The sequence below is a fragment of the Propithecus coquereli genome, unplaced genomic scaffold, assembly GCF_000956105.1.
Source record: "Propithecus coquereli isolate 6110/MARCELLA unplaced genomic scaffold, Pcoq_1.0 Scaffold222, whole genome shotgun sequence".
Taxonomy (NCBI): domain Eukaryota; kingdom Metazoa; phylum Chordata; class Mammalia; order Primates; family Indriidae; genus Propithecus; species Propithecus coquereli.
Window position 1 is genome coordinate 151,092 of NW_012147412.1, and position 13,635 is coordinate 164,726.

Genomic DNA, 13,635 nt, shown 5'->3' on the forward strand with positions numbered 1-13,635 from the left:
GTGTGAGGAGGAGGTCAGGCTGGGGGACCCCAGCCCACTGGCCTCTGAGTCAGTCGTCTCCCAAAGGTCTTTACTCACTGTGCAGTAGAAACCTCCTAGGGACCTTTGGGGCAGTCCTCAGGCAGAGAGTGAGGCACGTAAGGGGCACAGGCCCTGCCACCTCCCCTTCTGCCTCTCTAGAGGGTCCCCAGCATCCGCCTGACAGGCTGTACGGGGACTGCCTCCTTCCTTCATGGGCCATGTCCACTTCCTCCGGGTTGGTGACATCATGGAGCAAGAACTCCATTCGGAGAGGGCCTGTGGGACCTCATGCTGGGCTTTGAACTCATCATCCTGCTTCCCATCTGGCGGGTGCCCAGAGACCAGGCACCGGGGAGTGGCCCGAAACCCGAAAACCTGCTTCCTGAGGATTACAAGTGCGTCTCCCTCCTGGCTCCCCACGTGCCTCCAGGTGGCAGCCTCCATTGCAGTCACTGTCACCCAGGACCCCAAGTCTCAGAGGTGATGATGATGATGATGATGAAAATGATCCGTGATGACTAATGATAACAACAGTAAGTCATGTTGTCTGGCACCCACACCGTACGTGCATTAACTCGCTGAATCACCCGACTACTACCTGCCTCCCCCACCCCATTTTCCCATCTCAAGACCCACCTCTTCCTCACGATTGACACCGGGAATGGCCTCTGCTCCACGCGGGGCTTTGGGTCTGGCTGTCCACTAGAACCTCCAGGGTAGCTTATTAAAAATATGCCTCTGACCCCATTGGCCTGGGGTGGGGCCTGATATTTTAAATCCCCAGATGGTTCCGGTGTGTATCCCTGGTTAAGCTCTCTGCACTTGATGGAGCCTGCGGTGTATGTTGACAATGCCCCACAGCTGGTTCTCAAGCCACGCATGGCTCTCCCTGCGCCTTTCTCCATGGAGCTCAAGATGACCTTGGATGTAATGCAGCTGGACGGGCAGCTGCGATGAGGCCCCTACGGAGTGGGAGTGTGCTCTGTGTGTGTGTGTGTGTGTGTGTGTGTGTGTGCGCGCGCGTGCACACACTGGGGAGGAGTTGTTGGCAGAGGGGAGGGAGAGTGAGGACACTGCCTGCAGCTTCTCATCTGGGAGTCGGCTCTGGGGACGGGGAGTGGGCCGGGAGTCCCCATAGAGAAGGACTTGGCTGGCTCTGCAATCAAGCCTGTAAACCAGGGGAGCAAAGAGGTTCAGGGGCCAAGAAGGCAGCACCAAGATGGGACTCAAGGACGGCTCCCCGGGTGTCCGGCTGCGGGACAGGTGCAGGGGTGTTTCCAGAAGCAGGTCTAGCTGTTGCTCCCCTCAAGCCTCCAGAGGCCTTTCCTCCTCCAACTTTTGCACCAATCCGTCCTTCCCATTCTTCAAACCATCTCAGATACCACATTTTCTGGGAAGTCTTCCCCAATGAGCCCTGTCTGACAACTCTACTCAGCATGAAAGGTGGTTCCTGCAAACCCAGTTCATACCCCACTGGGGGCTTCTGCTGCTTTGTGAGTGGAGAGAAACTTGTAGCAGATCTAGTGTCCCCTGGTGCCACCCCTTCCCCTGGATTCCTCCCCTCTTGCTGCTCTCAGGACGTCCCAGCCCTTGAGCATGTTTGGTGCCTGCCTTCTGATGGGTCAGTTGGGCTGAACCTTAGTTTCCTCTCTAGACTTTAGTTCTCCATGAGCAGAATAAATGTTGGGCTAGGATGATCTGGTTTAGAAAAACTAATGTAGGATGATAAATTCTCAAGGCTGCCTGGAATACTTTTAACATCTCTGTCTGGAGAGCTCCTACTCATCCTTCAAGGCCCAGGTGAAATGTCATCTCAGACCCTCCCAAACAAAAATGATCTCCTTCCATCTGTGCTGTCACCACACTTTACACACAGCTCTGCTACAGCCTGCGGCCAATATGGCACTGTCGGTTTTGGAATCTGGGATGCCTGGGGTTTTGAATTCTTTAAGAGCAGCAACTTTGGGTGTGACTATCATGGTATTGCACAATGCCTGGCCTAGAGTGGCCAAAAATATGAAATAAATGAATGAATGCATAAGTGAATAAATAAAGCCCTGAACTCATCAAGTTTATTTACTTAACTGTCTGTAGCCAGGCAGGGGTAAGGTGAGGGGGATGGAGAGAAAGGCCTCAGTGGTCTCCAGAGAGGCACTGTGGCTGTCCAGGTACATTAGTCTTGGGCCCACCAGCCGAGATTGGGCAATGGTGGGGGGGAACTTAGCCACTGAGGCAGGTGCTGCCTCCAGGCTGTCGGCTTTTGGTCCCCTGCCCTGCTGAGTGTGGTGGTGGGGGGACGTGGGCAAGGGTTGAGGCTTGAGCACAGGAGCCACAGCCTAAGTATCGGAACATTCTTCCTAAGCCTAACTTGACTGGAAGACTAAGACCAACTCCCAGTGCCCTGGGGGCTGGGATGTCTGCAAGGGGAGCTGGGACATGTTAGCATCTGGGCCTGGGGGAAGGGACTGGGTCTGGGTTCTCCAGCCCAAACCACCGCCCTGGGACGAATTGGCTTGCCTTCCTTCCGCTGCCGTAGGAAGTCTTGGCTAATTTGCCGGAACGCTCTAGTTAAATGCCAATTAGGACGTTCTGTCCACTGCTCTCTTCCAATATATTAATAATGTAATTAAGCATTTATTGCCTGCACAAATTAAAAATTAACTTAAATGGACAGCCTGGAAAACTGAGGAAGTGACCGCTTAAACAACCAATTTGCATCTCATTCGAATATCAACACCTAAACACAGCCCCTTCTAGGGTGCGGGATTTGGATGTGGCCTTCCAGCGAGGGGCCCAGCAGCTGTTGGCAGCTGGCTTCTCCTTCACGCCTAATTCTGCCCACCCTGCCCCTAATCCTAGGTGTGGAGGACATGGCCTCACCCCTGCCCCTCACCCAATGGGCAGGAAAGCTTTGCTAAGCAGCCACCTTGGCTTCTGTCCTCCCTACCTCCTTTCTCAGGGGTCCATCATGTGGATTTCAGTGAAAGGAGATGCTACTGGGGGTGGCAGGGAGAGGGCAGTCCTTGAAGCCCCTGCCACTCCCACCCCAGGATCGATTTGTCCTGCATTCCAGCCCAGGAGATGGGAAGCAGATGGGTCTGGTGAGCGGAGGGGAGGTAACCAAGGAACAAGGAGACCTTCCCTCCAACAAGCCCCCTGGAGAGAAATGGGGTGGGGGCTGGGTCTCAGGGAGAGCGTGCAGGGGATGGGGCCGGGAAGAATCTTCCAAACAGAAGATGAAAGGATAAAGCTGCCATCTCTTCTCCCTCCCCAGGGATCTGTCTAACACAGCAGGTGTGACACTGCTGGTTTTCTTCTCCAAACAGCCACAGGAGGGGACTTGGCAGGAAGGAGCAGGACAGCAGGGAGTGGGGCAACAAAGGGAACTGGAGAACTCAGCAGCTCTGGGGCAGGAGGCGCCTGAACCCCCCAGAAGGGCTCCAGCCCACCCGGGCTCTCCCTCTTTGCCGGGTCCAGCACCAGCCCTCCCAGGCCTCCCTTCCATGGGGGCTACCTCCTGTGTCTGCAGGTGCCAGCCCCTGCCTTCCGATGTCCACGGTCCTCCCACTGTGAGGAAGGTGGTTCCATGGCAGCCGGGAGCATTCTCCAATGGGGCCCCTGTGAGGTGTCGGGGTGGGGCTGTCCCCTCACTCTCCTTGCACGCCCCTCCAGCTGCACCCCATCCCCACCCCCACTGCCATGGAGAAAGGCCGCGGCAGGGAGATGAGAGGAGTAATGTGAGGCAAACAGGCTTGTTTTCAACACTTTATTTATAAAAAAGTACATTTTTTTTCCTCAGTACATTTTTCAACCCATCATTTTTTTTAATACAAGTAAAAGGGGGTGATGCAAACACCCCCCGGGTCAGAACCAGGAGAATCTGCTGGGCCATCCCCAGGACCAAAGGCGAAAAGGGTGACGAAGAAACTGAAGCAAAGGTCGCGTGTATCACACTCAGGGTGAGGATGGCAGCTTCTCCTGGGTTGTTTCCGTTTATACAAAAAGAGAAAACCAATGTTTTCGGCCAAGAGTCCCATTCCTCACAGCAGGGGTCAGAAGAGCAGCAGCACCAGGTGGGCAGGGCGCCCCCCACCTTGCAGGCAGCGCTGCGGTGGCAGCGGCAGGTCCCGGGAGCCCTCACTGCCTGGGCCGCAGTGGGGGGCCTGCTCCCAGCATCCCTGGCACTGGGCGTTGGTGAGGCCTCCCTGTGGGTGTGGGGGTTTGGGGGAGACCCACTGGCCCCTCACTGGGAGAGGGTGTCTGTTGGCAGTCAGGCTCTGGAGGTCTCTGTCTAGACCCTCGAGGCCTGGGAGCACTGCCCTCCTCCCAGGAGAGGGGACCCCTGTGTCTGCCTGGCTCAGCCCAGCGGCCGGCACCCACCTAACACAATTCCCGAGTCCTCTGCTTTGAGGATGGCAGAAAGGTTATTGCACCAGTGACTTGGGCACATGGGGGTGGCTGGCAGAGGGGCCATATGCCCAAGATACAGGCCCCTGTGAGGCTCTTAGCGTCTGAGCACTGGGAAATCAGTTTCTCTCCAGCAGAAAGCCCGAGAAGCCCAGTCCTCTGCCACGTGTGTGCTGAGTGCCCCTCTGGCCGTGCACACTCCCGTGCTCGGGTCTGCCTGCCGGAGCTGTGCGAGCCCACTGTGTGCTCATGCGCTGGGCCTGAGGCGGCTGCACTTGCAGGCCTGTGTTCACCTACTCTGTGCTGCCGCTTTTCAGGTCCTTCTGATAAAAGGGGACTCAGATGGTCCTGTTACACATTAGAACAATATCAAAATCTGTAAGGAAATGGGGTGTAGAGTGGGGGGCAAGGACAGGGAGGGCAACAAGAGGCAGAGTGACAACTGGGCAGGCCTTGGCACAACTCATACCAAGTTTGTTTCATTTTCAGCAAAGCGGAAGCTCAGCTCATGCTGGGGCATCGAGGGAAGCAAAACGTCCTCATCTCCCTGCCGGGCCAGCCCTCCCTTGCCGGCTGGCTGTGTCTGTGGGCCCAGCAGCAGTGCCCCCCTTCCCAGACGTGGGGCACAGAAAATCCCCCTCCCTAGGCCCAAGTGCCGACCCTGCCTCATGCCCACGCTTGGCCCAGAGCAGCCCGTGGGTATGCTGTGGCTGGGCTCCCGGCAGGGCAGGAGTCCCCTACATGGCCCATTCTACATGGACCCCATAATTTGTGCTTTGCTTGTGGGGAGGGTGTGGAGGTGTCTTAAGGGAGACTCAGTGCTTTGGCTGGGCCCAGGGCCTTCAAAGTCCATCACAGAATGAGGAACAGGGGGTGGCAGTGCAGGATAAGAGAGACACAGGACGAGGAGCAGGGGACGGACAGGGAACGCCTCCATCAGGCAGGCCCCTGGGATTGCCTCCTGCCTGGAGGGCAAAGGGACCAAGCAGAGGGGCCAGAGTGGTGTGAGGTGGGATGGGGCAGTGATGTAACATGGACAAGGTCCCCTGCCCTGGGGCGGGTGGACACTAATACTGCTGGGAGAAGCAGCCCAGCTCCTCCAACCTCCCTCTACCCAGTGGCTAGAAACACCCCAGAATTTTCTCCCCTAACTCCACCCCATGCAGTATCTCCAATGCCTAGAGGGGAGAGCCGCCCCAGGGCTGGCATGGCTTCAGACTTCTGCTACGTGGCTACTGGGAGGCCTGGGCTAGGGCCAGGGCAGTGAGGCCAGGCGAGGGAGGCCCAGCTGGTGGGCCCAGGGTTGCCAGGGCAGAGATGGAGCTGGCTGGGGGTTCAATAGCAGCACCAGGGAGGGGAGGTGGGGAGCTGGGTGGCTCCCTGAAGAAGCCTATGGCAGGGTAGGACAGTGCCCGTGGGGCACAGAGAGGTCTGCCTCCCCCCCCAACACTTGCCATCCTACAGAGCCCCTGACACCTTGGGCCAGGTTAGCTGGGATGTTATCGGGCAGGCACGAGGCCCTTGGGGACTGCCTCTCCCACCCCAGGGGCTTTCCCATGGGCATGTCTGTCTCTAGAGTGCCGGGGTCTCTAGGGAGCAGATGGAGGAACTGAGGCACTTTGAGCTGGGAGGGGTCTTCCTCCATTATACATAGGAAGACCCAGTCTTGGGTAGCTGATAGGAACCCAGTGTCCCATTCAAGGAGGGAATCTCCACAAAAGGGAGGGCTTCTCCCAGGTCCCGCTGTCATCCCAGAACGGGGCCCAGGGGCAGCTGGGCAGGGATGGAGAGTGGAGGAGGCCACCCCAGCCTCCTGTCAGGCCTGAGGCTTCTACAGTGGCCCTCACGGTGGTGATCGGGACTCCTCCGTCCATCAGGCTGTGTTTGCAGAGCTCCCCCGCCAACCCCCGCCAAGGGCTTCTGTCTCCATCACCCTGCACGTAGGTACTTCTTCACCTCTCCCTCCTGCAGGTGACTCCCAGCCCTGCCTATCTCAGAGAGTCAAGCGTGGCCAGCACTTGGCAGATAAGGGAGAAATCAGAAACTTCTGTGCTGTAAGACACAGTTTGGGTCTGGCCCGAGATCCTATGGTGGAGGCACCGGGGGGCCTAGTCTTAGCTATCTCTGGAAGCTTCTACAGGCAGCCCCCATCCTCAGCTGGAAAGAGGGGAGAGGCAGAGAAGAGAAGGGTGGGCTGTGGGCAGCGTCCACACTGGGTGGGGCACGCGGCCCAGGGAGAGCAGGGGTGGAGGGGAGGGTGTGTGTGCAGGTGTGCATGTGTGTGTGCATGTGTGTGTGTGTGTGTGTGTGTGTTGGCGGAGGCGTATGGGAAGCGGGGGCCAGAGTCCACCTGGAGCCCCACCGTGTGGGGAGCAGACAGGGTTAGGAGGGACATGTTAGAGCTGGGCCAACTCTACCCTCTGTAGGCCAATGAGGAAAAAAAATGTAAAATCAACCTCACCAGGAAAACCCTGCCCAAGGCCCCACTTAACAAAGACTCCTCTGGGTGCTTGGGAGAAGCCACACCCCTGCCCCTGCCTCTGGGGTGCGCCGGCTGTCTAGATTGGGGGCCCAAACTCCCAGCTGTGTCAGCTCTCATGGGGGGTGTCGGGTTCCCTCTTCCTTTCAGGGGAGGAGGAGCAGCATCTGGGGGTGGGAGGGCTTTTCCTTGTGGAGCCCCTTGAGCCCTCCACCCTCAATGAAGAGAACATAAACAAATTCCAGTGTCAGGGGCTGGGGGAGGCTGGCTCCCCAAACCCTGGAGGGACGCCCAGGTACACAAGACGAGAACAGGGCTCCCTACACAGAGGGCAGGCGGGTGGGGTGGGTAAAGGGAAGATACAGCAACACTAAAGCCACAGTCGAACACAACACCATGGGGAAGGGCCAGGGAGAGGGAGGAAATAAAAAACAAAGCTGAGTCATGTCTGCCCTGGGCTCCCCTGGCCCCGGGAGTAGGGGGCTGGCTTTGGGCAGCTGGGTGAGTCTCTGCTGAGCTCCTGGAGGAGGGGGCGGGCAGGGGGGCGTGCGGGCAGGGGCTGGGGAGAAGTGGGCACAGACGGAGGCTCTGGAAGGGGGCTACACGTACCACTCCTTCTTGGAAATGAAAGACCCGTCGTTCTGAGAAACCATGTTCTCAGCCAAGTCCAGCTGCTCGGGGTCGTACTGGTATCCCAGAGTCCGGTCCCCGTAGCCATCCTGACGGGCCTCTGCCTCATCCACGGTGAAGTACGGCCGCTTGGCGTCCTCGTCGTACTTGGGGTGGGGGATGCCCACCTTGCGCTCGCCCCCTCCGCCGCCCTCCTCCTCTTCCTCCTCCTCGTAGCTGCTCCCACCCAGCGGGCCGGCCTTCTTCTCATCGTCCGAGTCATCAGGGTACTGCAGGTTCTGCGCCATGGGTGGGTGGTGCTGGGGGATGCCCGCCTTGCTGTAGCCGTTGCCGTACACGTGCTTCTTGGTGCTGTAGTCACCCTTGAAGGTGTGCCGGCGCCGGCGCAGGGCCACCACGATCCCGCCGACCACAATCAGCACCAGCAGGATGCTCCCCGCCACGCCCCCAATGATGGCCGTGGGCACCGGCCCAGCGCGCCGCCCATGTTCAGGAGGAGACGGGGTGTAGGGGAACTCTGGGTGAGGAAAAGAGATGGAGGGGACAGTGTCAGCGTGTGCTCCTGGGGTGTTTACAGGGGTGGGAGGGACGGGGGAGGCTGGGGAGGGAGAGGCCGGGAAGGACAGGCTGTCTGCACCCCAGGTTTGAGCAGTTCCAGTTTCCAGTTCCAAAGGCCCCTCGGCACCCCACCCCTCCTGGAGCCCAACTGTGCCGCAGCGTTGGTAGCGGCAGCAGGACAAGCGAGAGGAGAGAGGCAGAAGACTGTCCCCACAGCACCAGGGCCTTCCATCCTGACCGTCCTTGGGCGTGGTGCAGAGAGGCCACACGAGCCAGCTCCACGCTCCGCGCAGCACCCAACACACACCACTTGCTGTCACAGCCCTGTGAAGCAGGTGTGCTGTTGATTTCCACTTAATACATGCAACATTGATTCTCTTGTATGTAAAGCCTTTGACAACGTCACCGGTGCCCCTCTGCCCAGCATCTGGTAGTCATTGTGCCCCAACACCATCAGCTTGGCTTCCAAGACCCAGAGCCCGGAACAGGCTGGGTGTTCTGTGCTGAATTGTGTCTGCCCCCAGAGCACAGGGAAAACGGGTGCCCAGGTCCTGGCCCAGTAGATGTGCCATGAGTGCCAGTCAGCTGCCAAGGTACCAGAAACCAGGGCTGTGGTTCCTGGCTGTGGTCTGGCCCTGCGGGGCAAGGTGGGGGCCCGAGGTGCAGCCAACCTGAGCTATAAGCGTAAGACAGCCAGCGTGGCAGGGCGCAGGCACAGAGCAGGGGTGGGCAGAAAGGGGGAGTGGAAGTGAGCGTGTCTGTAGCGAAGACGAGTGCACACAAAGAGCACGTGCACAGGTATACGCCCTTATCATCGTGGTGAGCCCGCGACTCAGAGAGCACATACCCGGGGAGGGCCCACACTCTGTGCTGACGTGATGGGTTCGTGTACACATCTGTGCACTTTGAGGATACAGCGGAAATGAGATGGCAGGAGAGGCAAACAGAAGAGAAAGGAAGCTGGTGGGACGGAAGAGAAGGCTGGGCGGTGGCATTCTGTGCCAGCGGGGCCAGGCCACAGTACTCTTCTGCTGTGGGCACCGCTGCGCCATCCCTTTCCCTACAGGGCCTGGGAGGGTAGGCGAAGCCAGGGCCACCCCAGAGGCCAAAGAAGTCCCAAGGTGAGACCAAAGGAGGCGGTTCCCAGCACCACCACAGGGTGGCACCGAAGACCGCGGCTGGCCTGGGTCAGGAGGCGCTGGGCTGCGGGTCCAGGGCAAGCCGACCTCCAGGCTCGGCCCATGTCTTCAGGCCCAGGTCCGGCTGGGCGTGTGTTGTGGCCTCTGGGAGTCCGCTGCTGCCAGCCCACGCCCTGATTCAGTATCACTCCCTCCGGGGGAATCATGCTTCTCCTCCCTGCCCGCCCCTCCCCCGGTGTGAGCGCGGGTGCTGTCCCACCAGTGGCAGGCTGGAGCAGGGTGGGGATTCTAGGAAAGAGGAAAGGCCTTCCTGGACTTCAGGCTGGAAGGGCTGGTGGAAACACTGGGGCCCAGAGGAGGGGAGGCCCTTTGCCCAAGGTCACATGGCTGGGCTGGGGCCGCGCAGATGCTCCTGCGCCCGGCCTCTCCCACGCAGGCGCTGGCAGAGAGAAGCACAGCCACCGAGGACCCAGCGCCCCACTTGTCCCCACTGTGTCCTCAATGCAGGTCACTGAGTAGCTGCCCAATAAATATTTACTAAATATTTGTCCTCACTGCCTATCTCCAGAGCAGTCTCCCTGGAACCTCAAGCTTCTCCTGGTTCACCAGGTCCCATCTGTTTACTGCCCTTAAAAGGGCCCTACACCTGCTCCACATGAGGTGGGAGCCACGCCAGAAGGGGTGCCCCAGCGGGGAGGGACCTAGCCTCCTCTGTGCCTTCAGCCTGCCTGCTGCCGCTTCAGTCCTCACCCAGATCTGAATGATACTCCGCTCTACACCTGCCTGCATCGCCTCATCCACCCATCCAATCAGCAAGCATGTACTGAGCATCTATCTTGCTAGTCGCAGGATGCAAGAAACTCACAGCTTTGCCTGGGAACCAAATGACACCCTCAGAGACAGCAGCACACAGTTATCCAGGAACTGGCAGCAAAGTGCTCGGGAATGCAGGGGACGGGAGCGCTGTGGCCTGGTGTTAGTTAGAGAAGGCTGCTTGGGGGAGGCTGGGTTTGGGGAGGCAGAGAGAGTAGGGAAGGCGTCCAGGTGGAGGGGACTGCCTTTCTTCTGGAAGTATCTCCCTTGCTTCCAATACAAGGATTCCTCGGTTCTTGCCTTTTCTCACGGAGTGCTGTCTCTGGCTGTGTTGCTGGTCTCATGGGAGGCCCTGACCTTGGACATTCAGCCTTCACTGTCTGCTTTCTTTCCTAGTGTCAGGCTGGCCTCAGTTTCAGGAGTTACCCTCACCCTGCTGGCTCTTCAAACCATTTCAGGCACACAGCTCTCAACTCTGGGGCTTTATCGCGACAGCATTTATCATTCTGTGGCCCATGGAACCTCAAACCAGAAGAAGGCCAGCAAAAATACGAGGGTCAAACACTTTGGGAAATGTTGGCTCAAAGCCTCAGAGCCCTTCACCTTCTCATGTGAACACGGACATGTAGGATGCGGCATTTCCCAATGGACTGGAGCATGAACCCCACTCCTCCTGCCCCCAGAACCCTCTCACAGAACTAATATTTAGGGGTATACATCTGAAAACCTGTCCTGTAGCACATCCTCACTTGGCGTCCTCACCATAACCTCAAAACCTGTCTGTTCCAACTCTGTTTGCCACCTTCCTTCCCAACCGTCTCCAGTCAACACATCTCCCCGATTCCTCCACCGCCACCGCCATCTGTCCACCCTTCCAGCTCAGAATCTCATTCATCTTTGATTCTTCCTTCTTCATCTCTGGGGCCAAGTCTGCTGTCAAATCTTGTTGACTCTTCCCATTCAACATCTTATCACCTTATACCAGGTGTCTGTTGTAGTAGATTCTGGACTCTCCCACCTTCGTTTGGCCTCTGCCCCACTTCACTCACCCCATCCACAGTCACCCAGTTAATTTTCACTGTGTGGCCATGACCTTCCTCCAAGACCATCTGTGACTCCCCTACTAGCTGCTGGGTCCTGCAGTCTGGCCTTCAAGGCTCCCATCATGCCACTTTATCCTGGGCTCGGCCAGTTTGCCTTCCTTGCTGCCCTTGCCTTCCTGCAAGCTCAGGCTGTTCATCCCGCCAGGAGTGCCTTCCCAAGCCCCTCCTGCCTACTGCAGGTCTTCAGTCCCTTCTCCAGGCAGCCTTCTCTTCTCTGACTCACACTGATCTTTTTCTCTTTAAAATTTCTATGGACAAATGGTCTGCACCTCTCATTCTGGTTTCAACAATTGCTAATGCCATTCCATTAATCATATACTGACGTACCATAGTAAAGCCCGTACAAATTGCAAATAAATGCAAATTAGGATTTACCATGGTTGACTCTGGTCCTTCTGCCAGTTTTCAAACGGCTAAAGTTCTTTCGTTGTGCAGGAATAAGGACAGGGGTTCAGGAAGCAGCAGCCTCATGCTAATTTGGGATTGCCTCATTTCAGTACGTTGTAGCTGTCTATGATATAAGTTCCACTGTCCTTACTTTTGTGCTTTCTTCAACAGCAGAGATCCAATGAAAAACAAAGCTCTCCTATATGTTCCTCAACTAGGTAGCGTTTTTTGGACCCCACTAATCACAGCATGGTAGTGTTTACTGTGTTATCAGCTTCACAAGAACGGCTGGTATCCCAAACCAGTTTGTAAACTATAATTCGAAATGCATCTAGAGCCAGACCACTTCTCATCGTCTCCATCACTGCCACCCTGATCCAAGACACACCAGCATCTCTCATCTAGATTTACTGCAACAGCCGCCTATAACTGCTTTCCTGAGTCCACCCTTTCTCTCTATGGACTGTTTTCAACCCAGCGCCAGACACATCCAGTTGAAGTGTAAATCCCACCACGTCCCTTCTTGCTCAGAGCCCTCCAAGGGCTGTCCCTAGAGGCTGACATGCTCTGAGAGACCTTTGCCCACCCGCCTCTGACGCCATCGCTCTCTGCTTTCCTGCAGGCCGGTTCCGTGCCCACCCTGGAAGGCTCTTCCCCGGGGGTCCTGCAGTTCACTCCTTCACCTCCTCTGGGGCCTGGCTCAGACATCACGTTCTCACAGAGTCCCTCTCTCACTGCCCTACTTAAAACTGCAGCTCAGAAGAAAAATAAATACATAAAAATAAACAAAACAAAACAAAAAATCCCACTGCGGCTCAGAAGCACCTCCAGTCCCCAGCACTGAAGATTTCTCTATCCTGCTCTTCTCTCCATTTCATCTTCAAATTTACTGCACAATTTTTAAAATGTATTTTATCTGTTGTCTGTCCTCCTGTGCTAAAACGTAAGCTCCACAGGACAGGGACTTGTCTGTTTTGCTCTTGGATGTACTCTAAGTACCTAGATTGCCTGGAATGTGGCCTGAGTTCAAACAGTAGTTGTTGAATGAAAGAATGAATCTATAACGGCAAGGCTACATGTTAGAGGTGAGCCTTGCTCTGGGCGGAGCAAGTATTCAGGGATATCGGGGCACACAGGGGACCCTGTTTCCCTGGCATTGGGGGTAGGAAGAGTGGAGCGGTGGTTTGGAGCCAGGTTATACCGGATTTCTTTTCCTTCCAGGCACTCCGTTTAACTTTGTTTTCTAAATCCTAAAGGGGTTTACTTTTCCTGGGGATCTTTTGCGACCAAAGGGAAACCTGGTTATTTTGGCTACCCCAGGGCCCAGGCCTGTGCAGCGGCAGGAGAATGGCTTTGGTGGCCACGCAGCACAGCAGACCTCAGAGCGAGGATGCCTGGCAAGGGGGCAAGAGAGAGGAGGAGGTGTGGGGACCTAACTCATTTGTGAGGAGAGGGGGTTGTCTGGTGAGGAGTGGAGCCTGCCCCTCCCCCTCCGTCCCTCCAGCTGTCACATTCAGCCAGCCGCTCCTGTCTCCGTGCCAGGCACAGAGCCTCCAGGGCCGCAGCTGGGAGGAGAGAGAAGAGCCGGGCAGTGGGGTCATTTGCGCTTACTGGCGGGGGCCCAGCCGGCCTCCCCCACCTCCTCTTAGAGAAGGGGCAGCTTGGCCCCAGTCCTGAAGGGTTGCAGCCTTCCTCTGGCATCCCAGGCTGGCCAGGACAGTGGGACAGTGAGGACTCTGCCTTCCTTTGGGACCCTGCTTCCCTGACTGAGGTGGGGGGGCCTGGCGCAGGGGGCTTCAGAGGGGTCTGAGGTGGAGTGAAGGGTTAGGGTTTGCAGCCTGGATCTAGGATCTGGAGGTTTGGGGTCAAAGAGAATGTTTGGGCTTGTTTCCAAAACCAATGCCTGGCGCTTCCTTGGGCAGGAAATGTTCCGGCACCAGATGAGGCCGAGAAGCTGCAAGAACTACACTTCCCAGCATGCAGTGCGGCGGCCGCAGGGAGAGTGGGAAGGCCTGAGGTCAAACTCTGGGAAGCCCTTCTGTCCTCCTGCAGCTGCAGCAGCTGTGCATCGCGTCAGACCATAAGGCAGGGCCTCCTC

At 57.3% G+C, this 13,635-nt stretch overlaps 1 protein-coding gene across 2 annotated transcripts in view; it reads right to left on the reverse strand.

The window, feature by feature from the left end:
* The window catches only part of PVRL1 (poliovirus receptor-related 1 (herpesvirus entry mediator C)), an 86,972-nt gene that overhangs the window by 18,624 nt on the left and 54,713 nt on the right, over window positions 1–13,635 (reverse strand). The window contains exon 6 of one of the 2 annotated variants that reach the window (XM_012644920.1): window positions 6,701–8,054. The exons of the other annotated variant lie outside the window; for it this stretch is intronic. Coding sequence (XP_012500374.1) covers window positions 7,507–8,054 — 548 coding nt within the window. The 3' untranslated portion in view covers window positions 6,701–7,506. Of the gene's footprint in view, window positions 1–6,700; window positions 8,055–13,635 lie in introns of those variants that run through there. 2 annotated transcript variants of the gene reach the window in all.